The sequence below is a fragment of the Olea europaea genome, unplaced genomic scaffold (genome assembly GCF_002742605.1).
Source record: "Olea europaea var. sylvestris unplaced genomic scaffold, O_europaea_v1 scaffold224, whole genome shotgun sequence".
Classification (NCBI taxonomy): domain Eukaryota; kingdom Viridiplantae; phylum Streptophyta; class Magnoliopsida; order Lamiales; family Oleaceae; genus Olea; species Olea europaea.
The window spans coordinates 503,235-525,839 of record NW_019240442.1 but is presented as its reverse complement, the minus strand read 5'-3'; the positions used below and the strand labels follow the sequence as shown (position 1 = coordinate 525,839).

General features: G+C 33.7%; 2 protein-coding genes across 2 annotated transcripts; one reads left to right on the top strand and one right to left on the bottom strand.

Annotated features, from left to right (window-relative positions):
* The first annotated feature begins 15,328 nt into the window (after positions 1-15,328).
* On the top strand, positions 15,329-18,234 carry LOC111381013. Its single transcript, XM_023004702.1, has 3 exons — positions 15,329-15,899; positions 17,169-17,323; positions 17,693-18,234. Exons 1-3 carry the CDS (start codon positions 15,329-15,331, stop codon positions 17,954-17,956), a joined length of 990 nt encoding a protein of 329 aa, XP_022860470.1. The 3' UTR covers positions 17,957-18,234.
* A 398-nt stretch (positions 18,235-18,632) lies between these two features.
* Positions 18,633-20,853, bottom strand: LOC111381018. The gene is made up of 2 exons (XM_023004710.1): positions 20,615-20,853; positions 18,633-19,070 (listed from the first exon to the last, which is right to left on the bottom strand). Exons 1-2 carry the CDS (start codon positions 20,733-20,735, stop codon positions 18,757-18,759), a joined length of 435 nt encoding a protein of 144 aa, XP_022860478.1. The 5' UTR covers positions 20,736-20,853; the 3' UTR covers positions 18,633-18,756.
* Positions 20,854-22,605: the final 1,752 nt, after the last annotated feature.

Here is a 22,605-nt window from a genome sequence, read left to right as displayed (position 1 = left end):
CTAGGGGGCTTGTTCCCTAGCTATTTATTAAACCAAATGAATATAAACAATGTCGTTTTCGATTAACTACAAGCCAAAATTCAACTTTTATTAACGGTCACTTGAGAAGTAACGAACTTAACGGAAAATAACTAATTATTGATTACTCAATATAACTCGTCATTTTGTTTGACGAGCAAACTTTCATATAAAGGAAAAAAATAATGTAATGGCTCAAACTTCGATTCAATAATTAATGAATTAACCTTCTCTTGTAAGTTTAACTAATGGAGGACTAATAAAATTCTCTGCTCCCAACCCAGATCCTTTGAAATGTGAATTAGGCTTTGAATGAAAAAAAAGGAATTGAGAGAAAGCATATATGTTGCTGCAACTATGTCATAAAATGAAACCTTAGTTAATTTAAACATTGCAATACATGAAATGAAACCCTAGCGAACTGGATTCTACTTGGAAATTATTAATTGACCACAAAAACCACAAGAACACGGATTTAACAGCAAGATGAAACCCAAATTATTGGTTGCTACTGTAGAAAACAACAAAACAATATGATAAAGAAACAAAAGAGAAGAAGAACAAACTGATGAAGAATGGAGAGGAAGAAGGAACCGTTCTTTCTACCTCCAAACACTTACAGAAAAAAATATGAGATTACAATGAGTTTAAATACCACTAAACAAAGGAAATATAAAAGACTAAACTACCCTTAACCTAATATATTTATTACATTAACATCTCCTCTCAAGCTCACGATGCCATAGCAAGAAGCAGTGAGAGTTTGTCAAGCAAGAAACGAAAACGATGAACTGGATGAGACTTTGTGAAGAAGTCAATAAGTTGCAATGATGAAGAAACTAACGGTAGGGAAATGATGTCAGTTTGCAAATGATGGCGAATCAGATGACAGTCAATCTCAACAATCTCAGATGGTGCTTGGAAAGCCATAGAATAAGGTGTATCATGAACTGGCGCATGTGTACTTGTAGGACATGAAGAATCAACAGTACATGGGGTATGGGAATGTGGTCTGTCAATATCATCAGAGAATGGGTCGATACAAATGAGATCATTTTTAGTCAAGGCATGAGTATTATCAGGAATAGAAAAGAATGGAATATGCTCAAGAAATACGACATGACGAGAAACATATAATTTCTTACTAATGGGATCAAAACAGCAATAACTCTTTTGTCCCTGACCAAAACCCAAGAAAACACAAATAGCAGAGCGAGATGTCAACTTATTACATTCAACATCAGGACAAAGAATAAAGCAAGTACAGCCAAAGACTCTCAATGAAGAGTAATCAGAAGGATGGCCATATAATGTTTCAAAGGGTGATAAACATGAATTATGGGCAGAATGAATCTTATTAATTAAAGAAACAGTGGTAAGAACTACTTTTCCCCAAAATTCACTGGGAACTTTGGCAAACAGAAGAAGGGAACGAGCAGTTTCTACAATGTGTCTATACTCTCGTTCAGCAACGCTATTTTGCTGTAGAGTATTAGTACACGAGATTTGATGAATTGTGCCATCAAGAGCAAGTAATTCAGAGAAATCAGTTGAGATATACTCTCCACCCAAATCACATCGAAATCACTTAATTACAGTAGAATGTTGAGTGTTAACAAGTACTCTAAAAGAACGATAAATAGAAAGAAAGTCGGAATGTTGTTTCATAAGATAAACCCAACAATAACGACAATAAAAGACACATAATATCTAGACCCTCCTTTTGTAGTAATAGGAGCAGGTCCCCACACATCAGAGTGAATAAGATCAAATGGTGCAATATAATGAGAAACACTTCGAGAAAAAAGGTAAAGCAGAAAATTTAGCTAATTTGCAACCAATACAATCAGAAATGTCATGAGTTAGCAAATCTCCCCAATTGACCCTTAGAAACTAAAAATTTTAAACGACTAGCGGAAACATGTCCAAGGCGAGAATGCCACAAATAAAAACTAGAAGACGATGAATTCAAAGAAAAAGAGGACAAGTCAACACCAGAGGCTACAACATATGGTGGTCTCAGATTGTCCAGAACATATAACCCTCTTTGTCTACGGCCTATCCTAATCAGCTTCTGAGATCGAGGATCCTATACATGACAAGCATTAAAAGAAAATTGAACTAGATATCCAAAATCACACAATTGGCCAATGGAAATAAAATTTAAAGTAAGATTTGCAACACAATAGACATCTGAAAGAGACAAATTATGTGTGTTAACAGAACCAACACCTGTTAAAGGTAATGATGTGCCATCAGCAGTCATAACAGACATAGACGAGTTAGAAGGACACAAGTCATTAAAGAATTTTGAGTAAGATGACATGTGCTTGGAAGCACCGGAGTCAAATATCCATGAGGAAGAAATACCTGAGTGACTCTGAGATGATAAACCTATATGAGTAGAGGCTGACATTGCTTGTGGTTGTGTGGCTAAGAACTTTTGAAACTGCTCTGATAAATCAGTCAACATGGGACTAGAGGAAGGTGGTGCTCCAAGTATAGACGAGTCATTAGATGACATGGTAGCAGCTACTTTAGCATTGGGATGATAGGATCGTTGTCGTGGTTGTGGCTAATGTCCTTTTTGTTTACAAAAGTTACACTCATCATTAGTAGCTCGCACATAACCTTTGTTGAGATTCTGTGTGAATGATCGAGAGGGTACAACCAACATTGAGGTGCTAGATGGAGGAAGAAATATTTCTCTTGCAAGATATTTCAAATGTGTTTCTTTAGCTACAAGTTCACTAACCACCGGATCAAGTAAGGGAAGTAGAGTACGGTGCAAGATAGAGCCCCTAAGTCCCTCAAAATCACTGCAAAGTGCCATAAAAAATTGAACTAATCTCTGCTCCTCCCTAAAAGTAATATATTCTTCACATGCTTTTAGCCCCACTGATTTTGTAAGAGCCAACTCATCCCAAATTGAATTCATAGTAGCATAAAACTCGAGAATACTCATATTCTTCTGTTGTAAAGCTCGTAAATCAATCTCCAACTGGTATCGTTTTGCAAAATTAGACATGGTGTATAACCTCTGAAAGTGATCCCACACTTCTTTCGCTGTTTCAAACTTAGCTGACTGTGTACCAATGGATTACTCAATAGAATTATGAATCCAAGTGAAAATTTTCGCATTATTTGACTCCCAATTGTCTAACTCTATCACATAATTCGCAGCAATATTCTCAGATTTCACGACAGTTCCACTAACATAACTCACAATCGTTTTCCTTTAAGAAAATTCCTCATTACAGTACTCCAATATGAGTAATTTTTACCATTTAAACAGACACTAATGGATGAAGCGAATCATCTCTTTCAGTTGCCATCATGAAATCAACAAATAAACAACTACTAATCAAAGGAAATCAGCAAATTTCAAGAAACTCAACGACGACTAACGTACCAATACGAACTACCACTGGAATATACCGTACAGTGCACGTATGACCAAAGTAATACCACCAAATTGTCAAAAACTCACCAAGGAAGAAACTGTCTCGTTGAAGTGTCACCTGAAAATCACGCACGCGCCTGCACGCAACGACGAATCACCTGCAACTTTCTTTCACGCGCCGCTGAAATTAACACGCGTGGTTATACACGCGCCTGTTAGATAGGATCGTCTCGTCCTCCTGAATCTAGATGTGGTCACCAATTGTCGAACAAATGTCTCTTTTGAAAGATATTGTAGACTTTCAGTGCGGCTCAAGAGAGATTTAGAGTTTCCTATTATTTTTGATACCACGAGTTTTTTTGGAAATTAAAAAAAAAAAAAAAAAAAAAAAAAAAAAAACTTCAACACAGATATTTGGGCTCTGATTCCATGTAGAAAACAACAAACTAATATGATAAAGAAACAAAAGAGAAGAAGAACAAATTGATGAAGAATGGAGAGGAAGAAGGAACCGTTCTTTCTATCTCCAAACACTTAGAGAAAAATATATGAGTTTACAATGAGTTTAAATACTACTAAACAAAGGAAATATAAAAGACTAAACCACCTTAACCTAATATATTTATTAACCTAATATATTTATTACATTAACAGCTACCTCTGTCAGATCTCCATCCTACTTCTCGTCCTCCTCGCGCTTCTTGCCCTCCTTGTCCACGTGATCATCGGTCTTCTCCTTGTCCTCCTCCTCCATCTGCAATTCTACTTCATCTTTTGAATCGTCACAAAGAAGAGATAACTTGAACCTCCTTTCGTCCCAGGAACCAAACGAGTCATTAAAATTAATTTCCACTCGATCAGGGACGAATGCATCTTCATTTCCCTCGGAGGTCTGGTAAATCAAAGGCTCATCGCTTTTCGAGCGCTTCAAGGAAGATATTGGAGCAGATGCAAGAAGTTTTCCCTTGTAACTCGTACCCGAGTTGTTGTCACGTTTTGACAACAAATGCTTGGCAGAAATCCTCTTCTTCTTCTCCTCCTCCTCCTCCTCCTCCTCTTCAGTACTAGAGGAATTCAGATTGTAACTCTCAGAAAGCTCAGAAGAAAAGCTTTCGAAAGCAAATGGTGAAGGTGGTGGCGTTGCCATTCCTTGAACAAAAGGATAATCAGACTCTTCTTCAGAATCAGACTGGGTATATTTGAAGAAGCTGAGCTTTTGAAACTTTTCCTTCTTGGAGATGTACTCTGACTGAAGTATTTATATGTTGATCCATTGGTAGGGATTAGGGAAGAAAAGGGTTTGGAAAGGTGAATGGTTTTAGTGAATAGGACGAGGATTCTGGCAGAAGACAGCAGTAGATAACTGCGTGTTTAGGTAGGTTATTTAATGTTGAATGGGGTGTATGGAGATGGGGTACGGTGGGCTGTTGGAGATTTCACATGCACAGGTAGGACAACTGAAGTCACAGACCAATGAGCATATGAATTTCAAATTTATTTGTTTTCATACAGATAGGAAAGAAATTGCACAAGCATTTCAAAAATTTGATAACTATTTCAATATTCAATTTAGAGAAATTAAATTAATTTAAAGAGCATATATAATGTAAATGATTATTGATTAGAACACTGTGGATGAAATGATTAACAAGAAATAACTGCTGGCTATAGGAATTTCATATGATACCAAATTTTTTATCAGTTCATAAAAAATATATAATACATTTCTTAGAATTTATATGCTCTCCATAATGGAGAACCGAACATGTGAAAGATAAACATAACGGAAATGAGGATGGGATATAAGGTTGCATTCGAATCTAGATTAGTAGATAAAATAAGAATAAGACAACATATGTTAATTAATGATTGTTTGCATATCTCTTGATTTTCTCTTTGCACGGTAGAAATATCTTTTTTCCTTTTTTTGGTCCAATCTTGATCACCTTTTTTGCTCCACTTGATAGAATTGTTCTTTGGTTCTATCAACATTGGATTGCCAAAGTACAAGGTGTTGAAGAAGTAGTTGCACATACTATTGCAGAAAAATAAAATGTGAAAAAAATAAAAAGTAAAAAGATTATGAACGACCGAGATTCGTGATAGTACAATGTTCTAAATTGAAATTGTCCACCATAAATTGTTGCTATTTCTTTGCACAATCACTTTTAGGACACAGTGATTGAATCACTTGTACAACAATCACAAAAAATATCCAAAACTTTGAAGTTTGCGTCAAAGTAAAATATATGTAAAATAATTCTTAAATCATTTTTTCGTACAAGTATATAAGATCAAAATGGTGTGTTTTTCAAAAGAAATATATATATATATATATATAGTCATGAGTTATAACTTCCCCCATTGATAAGTTAGAATAAAAAAAAAAAAAAACAGTCGTTTTTATGATTTCAATAATATTGAGTAATTATCCAACTTCAATATTTTACTAGTTAGTTTTTATTGACTAGTTTGACCAAAAAATTCGAGAATCAAAAAAGTCCAAGGTTCAATCATAGACATTTAAATACTAGTACGGAGCGTGATTTGATCCATTGAGCTCCTGCATAAATTTCACACATTTTAATAATCGATCATCTTCAATTTAATTATTTTAAAAAATATATATATCTGACATATATCTAACAATCACCCACATGAAAGAATAAAATAAATCTAAATACTATTTTGAAGTACAGAATAAATCGTGCAGATTTACGTATCTTTCGACTTTATCCTTGACTTTTTATATTCTAATAACTTGCCAACTGTAGACTGAACTGTCTTGAACTCTATAATTATGGTTATAAACTGAGACAACAGAACAAACGCATGACTTCTAAGACAATCATTAAATTTTCATAGCCGTGTTCATTTTGGCCATGAACTTTTCTAGTTTAAGTATTCTATAGTCTTAATTCCCATACGAAGCAGCCCCACTTCCACACTGAAAAATGTATTGCTATCAATAGTGCGTTGTATGTGATAGTGTTGTATCTAACACACAATTGAATAACAACCACAAAAAGTATTAAGACTTTTAGCTTATCCACCAATCGATCTAGTAGGTATACATAATAAGGAAGGATTTGTAATAAATTCAGTGTGGTACCCTATAGACCATTCTAATAACTTTGTTCTCCTATTGAATCTTGTTTATGGGATCTCTTGTAGTAAGGTTAGGTTTCAATTATAGGTGATCTGATTTCTATAAAGCTTTAGCACCATATCCTCGATGTTTTATTAACTAACTCTCTAGCTAATTATTGATTAATAAGTCAGCAATATTTTCATTTGACTTCACATAGTGAATAACTAGAACCCATCCTTAAGCAGCTAACACACAATATTGTGCTACTTACGAATATGTCTAGATTTTCCATTATAGGATGAATTTTTAGGCTCTTGAAATAGCTAATTTACTGTCAAAATGGATAGAAATAGCTGGAAGCGGTTCAAAAAAACAAAGATATATATATATATATATATATATATATATAACTTAACCATTCTCAGCTTTGTCACCTGCCTTTTTTAAAGATATAAACTCAGACTTCATAATAGATCTCGTAATACTTGTTTGCTTAGTAGATTTTCAAAGATATTTTACTGCCTACTAAAGTAAACATATATCTACTTGTAGATTTATTTTTATTAGTATTTAAAATCACTACAACAAAAATGACCTTTTGCATGTTGCAAAAGGCAACATTCATTGCTTGAATGTTGCTAAAGAGGTTTATAGCAACGTTTTCATAAGTGTATGTTGCCATTGGTGTTAAAAATTGAGTTTTGACAACGGTTTTTAAATACATGTTGCGGAAAGTCACTTTTCGCAACATTCGTTGAACGTTGCCGAAAAAATATTTTCGCAACGTTCAATGAATGTTGCGAAAAGATTTTCTGCAACGTTTATTGAATGTTGGGGAAAGTCACTTTTCGCAACGTTCTTTGAACGTTGCGGAAAGGTCTTTTTTTTGCAACGTGCATTTGAACGTTGCGAAATGTCTCTTTTTTGCAACGTACATAAGAACGTTGTTAAAGGTCACTTTTGGCAACGTTTAATAAACGTTGCTAAAAGATCTTCTTTTGCAACATACATTGAACGTTGCAAAATATTTCTTTTTTGCAACGTATATAAGAACGTTGCTAAATGTCACTTTCTGCGACAATTAACGAACGTTGTTAAAAACGATCCCACAACAACAAAAGAAAAACTCCTCAAAATCAAATCATAAGCCCTAATTTTTCCATCTCTCGTCTCCGCCTCCATCTTCTCTCGTCTCCGCCCTGATCCATTCACTTCCATCTTTCCCATTGGTAAGCTAGGTGGTGCAAGAGGTCATTGGGCATCGCATCCAGGACGTTGACTAGGCAATCGTTGGCTATGTCATCAACGTCCTCGCCAACGAGGACTTCGATTTCGGCGTCGACGGCGAGGGAGCCTTTGAAGCTCTAGGCGAACTCCTTTTCGACTCTGGCTGCATCACTGATGACTCTGTGTGCCCTTCATTACGTATGGAATCTTTTCAATGACACTCCTACTTGCATTTTAAGTTAGACTTCTTTGGTTTCTGAATTTGCTTGGAATTGGAATTTATCCATCAATTTGCTGGTTTTAGGGTTCTAAAAGGCGTTTATTCGTGAAATAAAAACTTCATATTAAAAAAAAAAAAAAAAAAAAAAAAAAACTGATTCATTCACCTCATTTGAGTATAAATAGGTTTTGAGTTATGTTAAAAGCTTTTTGTTTTTTTCTTGCAATTCTGGAGCATAGTGCTATTCTCGATGGTGTTAGATATGGAGCTCAGGATTTCATATTTGATCTTGTTCTGTCAGTTGATTTATAAGCATAGTTGATGGTGTCCTGGGGGATTTTGAAGTATCAATAACAATATCATTTATAACATGAACAAGAGCACTTTGAAAGAAAAGGAATTGATATGTTTCTGGTGTGAGACATTCTGGAGAAAAAAAAAAGAGTGAGCAAAGGGATTTTTCTCCTATATAAGTCCGAGTGTATGGAAGGCTTCCTTCCATGAAGAGAATTTTGAGTAAAAAGTTATTTATTTCTGAAGAATATAATATCCTTTGTCACTGACAACTTATTATGTACTACCCTTGTAATGTCTCGTAACCGAGAATTTTCTTGGGGGTCATTTCAATTTTGAATCTGGGATGAATGTCTGCTTGCAACTCCCGTAATCATAAAACTAAAAGCATGAAAATATGATCTATAAAGAGTGTTTATCTGAATATTCGATCAATAGCAGCTTTTATTTGATTTAAACCCTCAAGCTTCTTGGATGTTCTCCAAATGGCTACAATACTAGGTTTTCAAACTATCCAGCACTCCTTTGATTCTTCTCTTACTTCTTTTTTAGGTTGTTCAGAGAACTAAAGGATGGGGGAGGTGGTATTATGGAGAGAAGAAAATTTTCTGTGACAAAACTTCAAGGGATATATGGTACTCATGGTTGATCTCTCATCATTATCTTATCTTTTAGTGCTGGAAAGTAGTCTCTCCAGTCAAGATCAGCAAATTAGCAATTGTTGTCAGACTTTGTTTCTCTTTGATTTTTCGAGTAAATTACTGATTAGAAACAATTTTCAGCAATATTGATCCCTACTCTAATGTAGATGGAATTAACATGTTAGTGCCAAGCCTTTAGAACATTTAGAGTCTCAGTCTGTCTACGCACAGATTGGTGAACAATTTAATCCTTGTTTTATTTTTAGATTCCTATGGTTTCTAGCTTGCTTTTTCCTGATTTTGATTGACAATGGATTTGTCCTGTTTGCTTGTTAATAATTTGGCCAGAACATGGTGTTATCTTCCTTTTTTTGCCTCTTTGATTTGATTAGTTAATTTTTGGCATCAAATGACTGATGCTGACATATAATTCAAATGATACCAGCCAACTTTTGACAAATAAAACTCAGATATTTAATTTTCCCATGAATTCCTTAATAGCCATGCATGATATAATGTAACATTTGAATTTGGTGAATGCAAGTTATAGTGGTAACTGTAGTTTCTCTCATCTCTGTTAAAAAATATGCCAAGTTATATTCTGTCAAAAGTCATTCTCTCCAGCCTATGCTGAAAATGCTCCAACGAGGCTTACTGTTCAGGAGTTTATTGTTGGAATATCTATGAAAGCCTGTCATGTTCTGAAGTTCTTTTTACGCCTCAGTTTTGTAGTTTCGGTTTGGTTTCGATTCATTTAACTTGATGATGCTTTGCAACAGGACCAACTTCAAGGACAGGCAAATGAAGGCTGCTATGATGTTGTACTAATTGATGTTCACACGCCTGATATGGATGGCTTCAAACTTCTTGAGCTTGTTGAACTGGAGATGGACCTTCCTGTGATAAGTGAGTGATGCAGTGATGTCTGGAGATGAAAGAGCCGAACAAGTCATGAGAGGAATTCAACTTGGAGCCCGTGATTATTTGATAAAGCCTGTTAGGTACGAAATAATGAAGATTATTTGGCAATTGGCAGCATGTTGTTAGGAAAAAATGGAAAGTAAACAAAGAACAAGACCATTCAGGTTGTTTGGAACAAGACCACTGGGTTTATGGATAATTTCTTATTGTGGTGGATGAATAATTAAAGTGTACTAATTTGTCAAAAGAAATTTATTATTCAATGTTGTATGACATTTAATGTTTTAGTGTATGATTCAAAAATTTATAATGAAATTATTAATTTTATGCAATTCAAAATTTTGCTCATTGGGATTTATCTTCAATTTTGCAATGTTAATATGCATAAATTTCTGGTTGAGAAACAAACCCAAAAAAATAAAAATAAAATGGCGCACGTTGCGAAAAGGCAGCCTTTCGCAACGTTCATTGCACGTTGCAGCACGTTGCCAAAGGCTACCTTTCGCAACGTGCAATGAACGTTGCCGTTACTTTCACCTATACGGCAACATCGCATCCCACAACATACAGGCGAACATTGCCAAAAGGTTTTGGCAACGTTTTTTGATCGTTGTGAAATGTGATTTCTGGTGTAGTGAATCCAATCAATATCAAAATAACCCTCAAGTACAGCAAGAAATTATTATGATGTATTCCATAATTTAGAGTGTATCTTAAATACCTCAAGACTTGAATAAGTGCATCCTAATGCTCACCATTAGGATTACTAGTATATTTGCTAAGTCTATGAATCGCATATGCTATATCACATCTTGGCTTGCATCATAAGGTGCTTTTTAGCAAGAATACGGTTGTATTGAGTAAAACTTCTTAAGTACTTTCTTCAAATGATGAGATTGGCTAACGTAATCTTTTCGATATATTTTACTCTATTAATTTCTAGAATAAAATTAGTAAGACCAAAATCTTTTATGTCAATATGCTTTTCAAAAGTAGCTTAGTCTTATTAATCACATATGAACTAGTTTTCATAATTAACACATCATCAACATATACAAAATCATCACACTACAATTATTTTCAAATTTGCTATATGTACATTTATCAGCTTCATGTATCACGTAACTATTGTCTATCAAAATTGTATTAAAATTTTCATACAATTGTTTTGAAGCTTGTTTTAGGCTATAAAAGAGGTTTTTTAATTGTATATACTTTGTGATTAAGGACTTCTACGAAAAGTCCACCAGATTGGTTCATGTAAATGTCCATTTATAATAGTAATTGCGACATCCATTTGATAAATAATAAAATCATATAAAGAATCATTTGCAATTAATATCCTAATTGAGGCAATCCTAATAACAAGTAAATAAGTATCAAATAAGTCAACTCCGTCTTTTTGTCATGTCATTTAGATGTCTTGCTTTAAACTTATCAATTGAAAAATTGGTTATTTCTATAAGGAATTATGGAATTCATTAGAAAAGAATAATATGTTGGAACTAAGAAATTTCTTGTGAAAATATTTTTAGGATTTAAAATAGATGATACTAGGACTGTAGTAAGTCAATTAAGAAATTGCACATTATAATCTATGGTGAAAATAGATATTTTATTAATTTCATTGACGATTATTCTCGATACAATTATACTTATCTTCTTAAGAGAAAAGATGGATGTTTGTCAAAATTTATCATATAAAATTGAAATTGAAATCTTCTAGACAAAATTATTAAATAAGATTGAATAGGCGAGGAGAATATATTAGTGATTTTGACAAATTTTGTGGTAATAATAGTTTTATTCATATATTATCTTCCCCTATTGATCTTATTTAATATTTTATATAAATAAACAGAAGAGAAAGTGAAGAGAAAAAAAATTATAAAAAGAAAAGAAAAAAGAATAAGCATCGCATCTACAATTTTTTGAAAATCAATCCATCACAGGATAAGTAGTCGAGGTCAAAAAATTGAACAGAGGTTGATTAAATAAAAAATTGGTCAACTCGTCCTGCACTTGAATATTTTAAATAGCTTTTTGTTTTCAATTTTTACAGGCATTTTTTTTGGTCGAACTGGCGATCCGATCCCCTTTCTTGATATTACTCTTTCATTATCTAAATGCACCAATAATTTCCACCATAATATTGAATTATGAGAGAAGATAGTAATTTTTAACTCAATTATTCATGTCCTATTAAAATTCATGTTGAATATTCTTCAATGAGTTCATGGACCATTCAAAGTAGTTGTGCCTATGAGCTACTGTAAATGCAAATATTAGGGATGAGTGATTAGCATTGCCTAGTAGTTATGCCTAATTACAGATAAATGTAGACGCGAGATATGAACTGTGGACGATATCTTTAAATGTCTTCTCTAATCTCACCTATTCCATTTTACATCTGGATTTAATTTGTTATCTTTAAGCTTATAATCCAAAGATTCCAAACCCCAAGTTGAACAAAATTGCAGTGCTTTAATATTCCAAAACGTTTGTAAATATTACAAAATAACAGGATATATAAGAGACACATTTCAAAATTAATAAACTTCATAAAACTTTTCAAAAATCAAGTGATAAATCAATTTATTAAATTTTTAATTATAATATAATATAATTAATCACTCCAAATTTCAAAATCCAAGCCATTCTCTTTCTCTCTCAGCTCTCTATCCTCTCCCCACGCCTTCTCCCCATTGAAGGCGAGGATCGGCTCCGACGACGTTTCTGATGACCGCTCTGACGATTGCTCCGAATATCGCTCCGGCTCCCGCGATAGAAAAACCTCCAAAAATTGAAAATAGTTTCTCTCTATACTCCACTGTAAAACAACCTCCAAAAATTTATCTGTGGCTAAATTTATTGTTCGTGACTGCCTATGTTTTATGTGACTATTTATGATCAAATTTGTTTTCGCTAAAATGGTAAGTGACCATCCAATTTATAACTGTATGTAGCCATTCACTGACATATGTTATTTGTGATTAATTGTGACCAAATTTGTTTTTGATGTGATTAACTGTGATCAAATTTATATTCAGTGTGATTGTCTGTGACCAAGTCACAATCGATCACAAACAATCATAACAAACACATACTTTGTCATATGGTGTCACCATAAACAAATCTGCATACACTTCAGACCAATATCACAATCCACCACTACTAACACCTCCAACTCAAATGCTTTACATATGATGAGGTGTTGGCAATCTAACTAGTACTCGACTAGGCCTAGGCATTAATGTCGTGGCTGAAGATAATGGGACGGATGACCCGCTGCTGGATGGTAGAGGGCTTTTCAAAGCCATAATTATAAATTCTTTTGTGGTCATACTTGATGCCCATCTCGTCGAAACTCATTATTGGTTCCACCCCTTTTGATGTCTCAAACACCAACTTCGCTCTTCTTCCTCGATTGCTCGCCTAACCCTTTGGGAAGTTCCCGCCGCTGCCATTGTATCTGTGTATACACCAACTGATTGTGTGGCAAAATAATTATGCACTGGAAGAGGAGAAGAAAAAGTCCTCATCCTGCTCTAGAGCAAAATAAAAAGGTTGAACCCCAATCTTAAGGGTTTTCCAATGCCCGCCCCTGAAGCATCGTAAGAGATGTTAATCGCGAGATGTGTCCCAACAAGTCAGAGAATAAGAACTGTCTGTACGTTGGTGCTCACAAAGAGTTTCAATCCATGTTTCAGGAATCGAACCCTCACACTGCGACTGCCAGTAAAGTTGAGTATACCTCACTCTTATCCTTTCTGCCACTGGGATATGTCCCGGGAGCTACTCTAGAGCAAAATAGCTATGCACGGAAGTGGAGGGCGAGATCTATAAAGAAGAAAAAGCCCTAGTAATATAAAAGTTATTTTATTGGTGGAAAATTCCTACGGTTCCCTAAAGTTAGAGAGAGGATAGAGAGAAAATGGGTAATGGAGGAGAGAGAAAAAGATTATGGGAAAAAATGATTGGGGGTGCTAATCATCCTTATTTTTGAAAAATAATCTTTAAATGTAGATTTGTTGGTAATTTTCCCTTGTTTAAGACTTTTATAGATAGTATATTTATTTGAGATTTTTTTATAGACAATGTATTTAATTAAAACTTTTAGAAGTCTATAAGTTTTATGAGTATTCAAATTGTTAATGTCTTTTAAAAAATTTTAAAAAAGTTTTTAAAGTACTAACTTTTAAACAAAAAATAAAAATAAAATCTCAATGTTTGTCTATCATTCATTCCAAGATTTTGGAAGATTTTCACATAATAATAATAATAATAATAATAATAATAATAATAATAATAATAATAATAATAATAAGTGTTTTTGGTTTCTTTCAATATTTCTCTTTCTTTTTCCCTTCTACAAATATTAGAGTTGTGACTAAAAATAATTATTTTTCTACTGAATATATTTGTTTCTATTTTTCTTTATTTCTCTCCGTCTTTTATTTTTTTTCTCTATTTTCTATGAAAAAATTAAATTGTAACTAAAGATTCTTATAAAAAAAAAAATTCTTCTTTTTTAATTATTTTTATTTAAAATATTTATTTGTAATTAAAAATTATAAAATTTTATATATAAAAGAATAAATTATAATGATTATAATATATTGATTTCTTGTATACTCTTTAAAGTTACGTCATATTAATAATACTGAATATTAAATTATTTATTTATTTTTTATGAAAGAATATGTTATATATATTATTTTTATAAATATTGTTTATTATATGGATGGGTGAAAGGGAAATGTGAAAATCACCACGTCGTATATGAAAATTTCACACTATCATTTTAGACCTACATGAATTATATTTTAAATGAGAATCTTCAAAAATTTAATTTCATACAAATTTGTAAAAAAATTCACGAAACCTACAAAAGTCATCACTTAAAAAGTTCATAAAAATTCCAATTGAATACACATAAATTTTGATAAAAGTTAATGAAATATACGATTGTAAGGTCGAAAAGTTGCGAGTCCCATAAAACAATTGATTCAAAATAAATTTAAGAAAATATAAATTCTAAACAATAAGATCAAACAGGCTAAAATTTAAAATAAAATAACTTCGTGGGAGAAATCTGATGTTGCAGGCTTGCAGCCTCGCAGGCACGTGACAACTTGAATTCTCTGACCATGGGAAAGTGAAGTTAATTTCGACGTGCAATGTAATGGAAATAATCAAATTATCACTTATAATATGCTGAAAATAATCTCATTTTTCAAAAGCAAGAATCACTAAAAGCAAGCTTCCATTTGTTTCACCCCTTTGTTTCCCTTCTAAATCAAGCAATATCCACATGCATCTGTTATGTACAGTATACATACACTAACAAATCTTTGCAGTACATAAATCGTCACTTTCATTTCTGTTAAACACTGTTTTTCTCTTAAGATCCAAGCATAAAACGAAAGCACGAAATCTTGATGGGTTTCATTTGATTCTTTTTCCCCATAAATAGAATCCCATTTACCGCTATTTTCTTGGGCTTTTGCAGTATGGGAAATTGCTTTGAAACGGTAAGGAAATCGGCGGCGGAGATTGCGCCGTCAGAGTTGATTAAGGGCTCTCCGGTCATCAAACTCTACGGCCCACCGAACAGTATTGCGACCTCATACATTCGATTTGCTCTCCTTCACAAGCCGGTTTCTCTCCAATTTATCCCCTCTGAGACCCACGAAACACCGGTACTGATTTTCCAATCCGAAGTCGTTACCGGCTCCGTCGAGACCATGCTCCGTTACTTGGACGGAAAATTTCCCGACCCGCCATTGACAATTACTACTAGTAACAATGTTGGGGGGTGGTACGGCGGAACGACGCCCATGGTGGTGTGGGTGGTCGTGTTGCAACACCGGAGTCTGATGTGGCATCTGGAGAGGATGGTAAGGTGGGCGGAGGACATGGCGGCGCGTGGAGGGAAAGCGCGTGGCGATCCTGCAATGGGGAGTCCAAGAATGGAGGTGAAGAAATTTGGGAGAAATTATTCACAATTGCTTCAGATGTTGCTTGAGCATGCCCAAATGGAAGAGAAAGTTGTCTTTCCAATCTTGGAATCTGCAGATCGAGGTATATAATTTTATTTTTGTTAGATGACGTTACTGAATAAGAAAAGTACAATCTTTGTCGCCGAAGTTAAAATAATGTTGTTTTTATGGTGTCTTTTATATTTGCTCTATGCTCATGAACAGTAGATCTACTTCTCTGTTTGATTATGTTGATGTGGAAGGTTGTAAAATATGGGGTATTCCGATTCAATCATAATGACAGATTAAATTCTAAATATTCAAATTTTGTAGTGGAGACAATGACAAGCTACTTGATACGAAAGATGAGTAAAGTAGTACCTTTCCAGTTGCCAATTTTTATTTCCACTTTGAACATATTTAGGTCTTTAGTCTGTAGGAGATTATGTTTGAACTTGCAGATGAATCGAAAGATTTGACTGGACAAAGAATCAACTTATTATGTAATTGACACCCTGTAATGACAGAAACAGAAGATTGAATATATACAATTGATGCAACAAAAGTCTTTATGTGATCAGATGTTGAATTGATTGAATGTGACTGAAAGGATAAAATTTTAGACCAGATATTGTACCAAGAGACTTCAGATAAGAAGACAGAGAAAGAATTGCTGGTCTCGTGAAAGTTGGATTTGGAGTAGTGGTAATCAATTGTTCATCACTTAAACGACAAATTGCAGAGCAGATTAGCCCATAAAGTGGGGTAAAAGTTTGAAGGACATGAAGCCTGAAGGTTTGATTTACACTATGCTCAAATCTTGACAATTGAAACTCACTGCTGACAGTTGGGAAAGTGGGGCGAACTAGTGAATAGAATTATTTACTTGTTTACTGTTTATATTAGGGTTGACAGTCAGCGTAAAACCTTATCAAATATTATTACATGAATCTTTGCACTCGAACACTAGCAAGGCACATTGTTGGAGATGGTACGTGATAGTTGTTAAGGATCTAGTTGATATACATTTTTCCTACAGATCGAGGAGTGAACAGAAAAAGTATGGGATTGGATTTATTTAGCCAAGATCCATATTTATTTAGAAAAAACTTAGTTTGTCGCTGTCTCTATCTTTTAGTTAGTATTACAAGTGTGGGCTGAGAAGAAAGCTCAAAGTAATCCATTACTAGCAGCAAGTTCTCAGTGAAAACATTAAACTTTCAACAGAAACAGAACTTTTACCTCAATTTAACAGTTCTTAACTTCTTTCGGAGTATTGATATGCCACTTACATGATAAATTGATGATTGTCATGGCCTTTGGTCGAATGTAAATTTGCAACTTACTGACCGTTGAACATGCAATGATGCAGGACTGTCCAAAGTTGCAAACGAGGAACATGCAAGAGACCTACCTTTAATGAATGGTATCAAAGAAGACATTAAATCCATTGGAGTTTTGGATTCAGGGAGCCCTGTGTACCAAGAGTTCGTCTCCAACCTTTCTTCGCGGCTTAAAACATTAAAGGTGAGTTTTGCTTTATTTTAATTGAACAAGGGATCCAACAATAGGAGATAGGATGAGCCTGCTCATTTGATAATGATTTACTGTTGGCATTGAAGACTAGACTTAAATAAATGTTTACCTCTAACAGCTTAAGCATTTAGGCATAGTTATTCAATATCATATCAGAGCATAGAAAAGTCCTGGTTTCACTGCCACTCATATATGAAATTGATCTTTGATGGAGGAAAAAAGGGAAAATGAATTGGGCTACGTGCGAGGTGTGTTGAAAACCGAACATAAATAAGTAAATGTGTCCCCATAATAGCTTAAGCGGTTTTATAATGTTTAACAGTTGGGCTCATTCATGTGTATCTCTGTTATGTCTTTCAGGAACATTGCAAGGAACACTTCGAGGAGGAGGAGAAAGAGCTATTACCAATGATGGAGGCAGTGGAATTGAGTAAATCGCAACAAGAGAAAGTAATGCAGCAGTGCATGGATGTGATGCGTGAAACTCACTCTCACCTATTTCGCTTTTTTATGGAAGGTCTCCGACCTCTGGATGCCATGCAGTACTTGGACATGATTAAGAGATATTGTGACAATGTTCGTGTATCATTGATGCTCCATATGATTGTTGATGCTCCACATTGATGGTCCATTGCCCTAATTAATGATAACACCAATCTGGTGCTAACTGGTAAGTAATATTTTTTTGTGTTTTCTTAATTTCTGGGGCCTGGCCTGTGGTTACCAAGTTGAGACTTTATCCATTAGATACTCTTGTGATGGTGCTTACTGTAGGTGAAGATAAAAAAAACAGTTGTACTTGCTATTGCCAGCCTAGTTTGTAAATTCGAAAATATTACCCCAATTGTCTATGCATTAGAGAATTTTCTCAATTGACAAATGTGATTCATTTTCATATGGTATTTTTGTTTCTTGTGCGTAAATGTGTTTATTTTTCTACAAATCATCACTTTTTTTAGCAATGTTATTTGTGGTCAACGACTCCAGTAGTCATCCTATATAACAATTTGTTATTCAAGACATTAATTTACTACAATTCTGTTGTCTCAAATAACAAATTGTCACATTAGGATGATTGCTGTTGTCGTTGAATAATAATTCTTTTCTTTTTTTTTTTCTTTTTTAATTAAGGTAAAACAAAAGATTAAATCTACTATTAATTGGAGGAGTCTTATCCGTTTATGTTCCATTTCTAACTTTCTACTCCTTTTTTCTTGTTACTGAAAAATGCAAATTGGCTAACATTTACTTGTACAATCTTTGTTGAAATCAAAATCCATCAACTCTACAACTGAAAATCTCGACATATTTTGTGACTTACAAAACCACAAACGTATTGTACATTAAAAAGAAATATACGTCAACCCATAATGATACAAGCTAGGCGCAAACTCTCATGTATAATTAGATAAGACATTACTGCTTTATGCTATTTTCGTATAAAGTACAAGGAATTCCAATATGGTTGCAGCCAAAGCAGCAGATCGGATGCTGCTGCATTTAGAATCTCCGCCATTATGGTGGTGGTAGTTGCGGTGGTTATTTGCAGCACCAGCACCAGCACCAGCCGCATATAAAGGGATGTTTGAACCTCCCTGAGTATAAGGGGAGCGTGATCCATCACCATTTGCGTCTCCACTAGTACTAGGTCGGCCTCCACTTACGCCTCTGCCACCAGCTGCAGCTGCATGGCCAAATTTAACTGGATGAGCCATGCCTCTTCCACTGCTATAGTTATCTGAAAAAGGTAAGAGAAACTATTTATATTTCATCTTGGACATGATCTTTCTTGTACAAATCAGGTTTCTTTTTATTATCGTGGCTTAACATAAGAAAAATTCACAAAAGGATGCTGAGACTTGAATTCAAAATCTTTATTAGGTTTAATATCAGGTCAAACTGTTCCATTTTAAAGTTTAAACTAGAATGTTGGACTCGAAATCAGACAAGATCAACGGGAGAAGGCATGGGAGATTTTTGTCATTTGTTTGGTCCAATTCAACACGTCGACTACACCCTTGAATTTTGACCAATTTCTATATGCTCCCCACCCCATGCAACGGATAAAAGGAAAATATCATGAACAAATAGATAATAAAGGACTAAGATAAGGTAGGATGCTTCCCACGCTTATAATTCTGGCATTATCTAATTTAACTCGACAAATATGTCGAGATCAGTAGTACTCGACTGAAAATCCGAGTTTTTGCCCGTTTACTAACGAAGATGTCATCAATTCAAAGTTTAATAAATTTCTTAATATTTATAAATTTCCATGTATTGTATGGTATTTATAAAATTTAATAAATTTCATAAGATTTGAATGAATTTTTATTTTGTAGATTTTAATAGATTTTCATGGATTTTATAGATTTTAGTGGATTTGGCTAAAATTTCTACAGTTCTTTTTGATCTGCTCGAATCATGGCTTACTCAAAATCCGGATGCAGTAGGATTCAAGAAAAATGGAGAGTCCATATGCTCTTTTCAAGATTATCATCGCTTTACGTTTATTTCATAAATATTATGTAATGAATCATTACAAATTTTCGAAAAAAATGGTTTTACCCACATATTCACATTGGGGAACGGAGGGAGGGAGGGAGGGGAGAGGAAGGGAGGGAGAGAGGTAAGAAAAGTTGTGAAATTTTTAGATTTGAGATAAATTTGTTAGAAATTTTTGGTAATTATATTTATGGCTTGAAATCTTTCAAAATCTATCTAATTAATGAAATCCTTTTAAATCAATTAGTTATCGAGGACACCTAAATTTCTAAAGTACCTATTAAATTCTATATTGAGGACACCTAAATTTATAAGTATTTCTAAAAATTCAGATTGAGGACACCTATATTTTAGTGAATTAAATTTTAATCTAAATTGAGGACCCCTCAATTTAGATGGAGTTTTAAAATCCATCAAACTCTAGATTGAGGACACCTCCTAAATCGATTCTTTTGCCCTTCAAAAAGCTTTGGAAAAATATATATATTCGAAGGTGTACTCATCATTATTCAGAAATTATAGACTCCAGAAACTTTCCCAGGGAAAAAAAGAAGAAAAAAGAAATCTAATAAGATATCTGAATCTTTAGGGCAGCCAAAAAAATTTCCAGGAAGAGACAGAAATTAAGCAAAGCCTTCTTTCTTATGAATATTAGATCGACTAGGTGAATCTCTTTCATCATCTTGTTCGTTTCATCCTACGTGAACTCGACTGAAAATCTAAGAAACCAGCTAGATGGAAACAAACAGAAAAAAGATATATTGGCATGAAATATACCTAAAGATGAGTTCTTTCCAAAAGGAGAAGTGGATGCAGCAGAACAACAAGAACAGACGAACAAGACCACGATCATCAGTTCTTTGATTCCCATTTTTCTTTCTATTCCAAATATTTTCATGCAAATTATCAAAAGCTTCTATTTTTCTTATACTCCTTTGAGTTATGTGAACAGTGAAGTTAATCTTCAAAGTTATCTAATCAACTTTTTGTAAAGTAATTCAATATAACGTAAGCTGTCTTGAAAGCAACCCTATCCTTCACCCAAGATTGATACTTTGCTTAATATATGTTACTCCATTAGAATCTTTAGCCACTTTTCTGTAACTTATTCGTTCCAAATATTCTCCACTAAGGTTTGGATACTATATTTGACAACTAGGTTTCCATTTAATTTAGTTTCATAGTCAGGTTGCACTTGCACATGAAATGTTGACCTTTGATACCAAATTGTTTGAATTTTGAAATCCACGGGTATTTGTATTTTTAAGAAAACTAGCCAAAAATATTAAAAATTAGACATGATGGCCCCGACATGGACGGGACCTGCAGCTGTGCCCACATTCTTGACGGGACGGCCTGCAAAAATATGCAAGTCGTGTCATGTTTACCTGTGGTCCGTAGTCGCTCACTTTACACCTCTAGGTATTCAAATTAGTTACTTCATTACAAAAAAATCAAAGAATACCCATAATTAAGTTTAACATAAGATGGATCTTTCGTTCCTGAAAAATTTACAGCAGAATCAGAAGTTTCTAAAAGGGAGAACTAGGCCCAGTACAACCTTGATAGAGAAAAACAAATTAATACACTTGAACCTTTGATTTTCGGGGGGAAAAAAAACACATATGCATCAGATATAAAAAATAAAATACTGATTATACTATATCTCTGATTATATATTTCAAAATATATAAAATCATTAATAATATCATAAACACTACATCCCCTAATTACTCCCTTAATAGTTTGTAACATATATTTTTATTTTTATTTTCAAAGAAACCAAACATTCCACGGAATTTATTACGTTTCCTTAAAATAAGCATATTCATAGAGAATTAAGTGGGAAAAGACACTCCGTACATTGGGGAAGAAAGTCTGCTTACGATTAAATTTATTCTTGAAGAATCAAATCCCATAATCTGCAAGATCATTCAATTTATTTTTTCGAATATAATATTAGTATATTCCTATCCTTAATCTGATATATATACCTTGATTCAAGATGCTGATTTTAATAAGTGAAGTTTTAACATCTGAATGTGAGATTACATCTATCATACGTGTTCACGCTGTCATCTGTACAATTACATCTCAGTTTTACATAACAATGGAGAGCTAAAAATTGAATACAATATTGCCATTGGAATGTGTATGATTTTGGGTGAACCAGACATTTCTAACTGTGGGGTCAAAAATTAAGGGTGTTCAAATGGAATTCAGGAGCTCCAAATAGTAGACTTTATTCATTGGCGCTTGAGCATGACTTACCTGACATCCCAAGTTTCTATTATATTAAACACTAACATGACACATACATGAGTTTTCTAAAAACTAAAGATGAAGAAACAAAAAAAATATGAATTAAATCATAACAGGAAATTTTTGGGTAAAAAAAATAGAAGCCCAATAATTTTCAATACATGAACAACAATGAATATTTTTGCTATTGCAACAAGTCGGTTGGGTTTTTCAAGTTACAAAAGAATATTGTCATCAATGATAATCTCAAATGTGTGATATCTAATAAATGGAACAAGAAAATAACAAATTGCAATAGCAATATATGCAAATATTCAATGGCGGAGCTAGGAATGTTGTTCAGTTCGGATGAAATTTAATCAAGGTTGGAGTTTTTGGAGGCTTGAAACGTATATTAAATTTGGGCCATTAAATTGTAGTATGCAATATGCACCAATATTTTTCTTCACTAATCTATAAACTCTAAGCTCAAAGAACAAATAAATAAAATGAAATATTCAATCTCA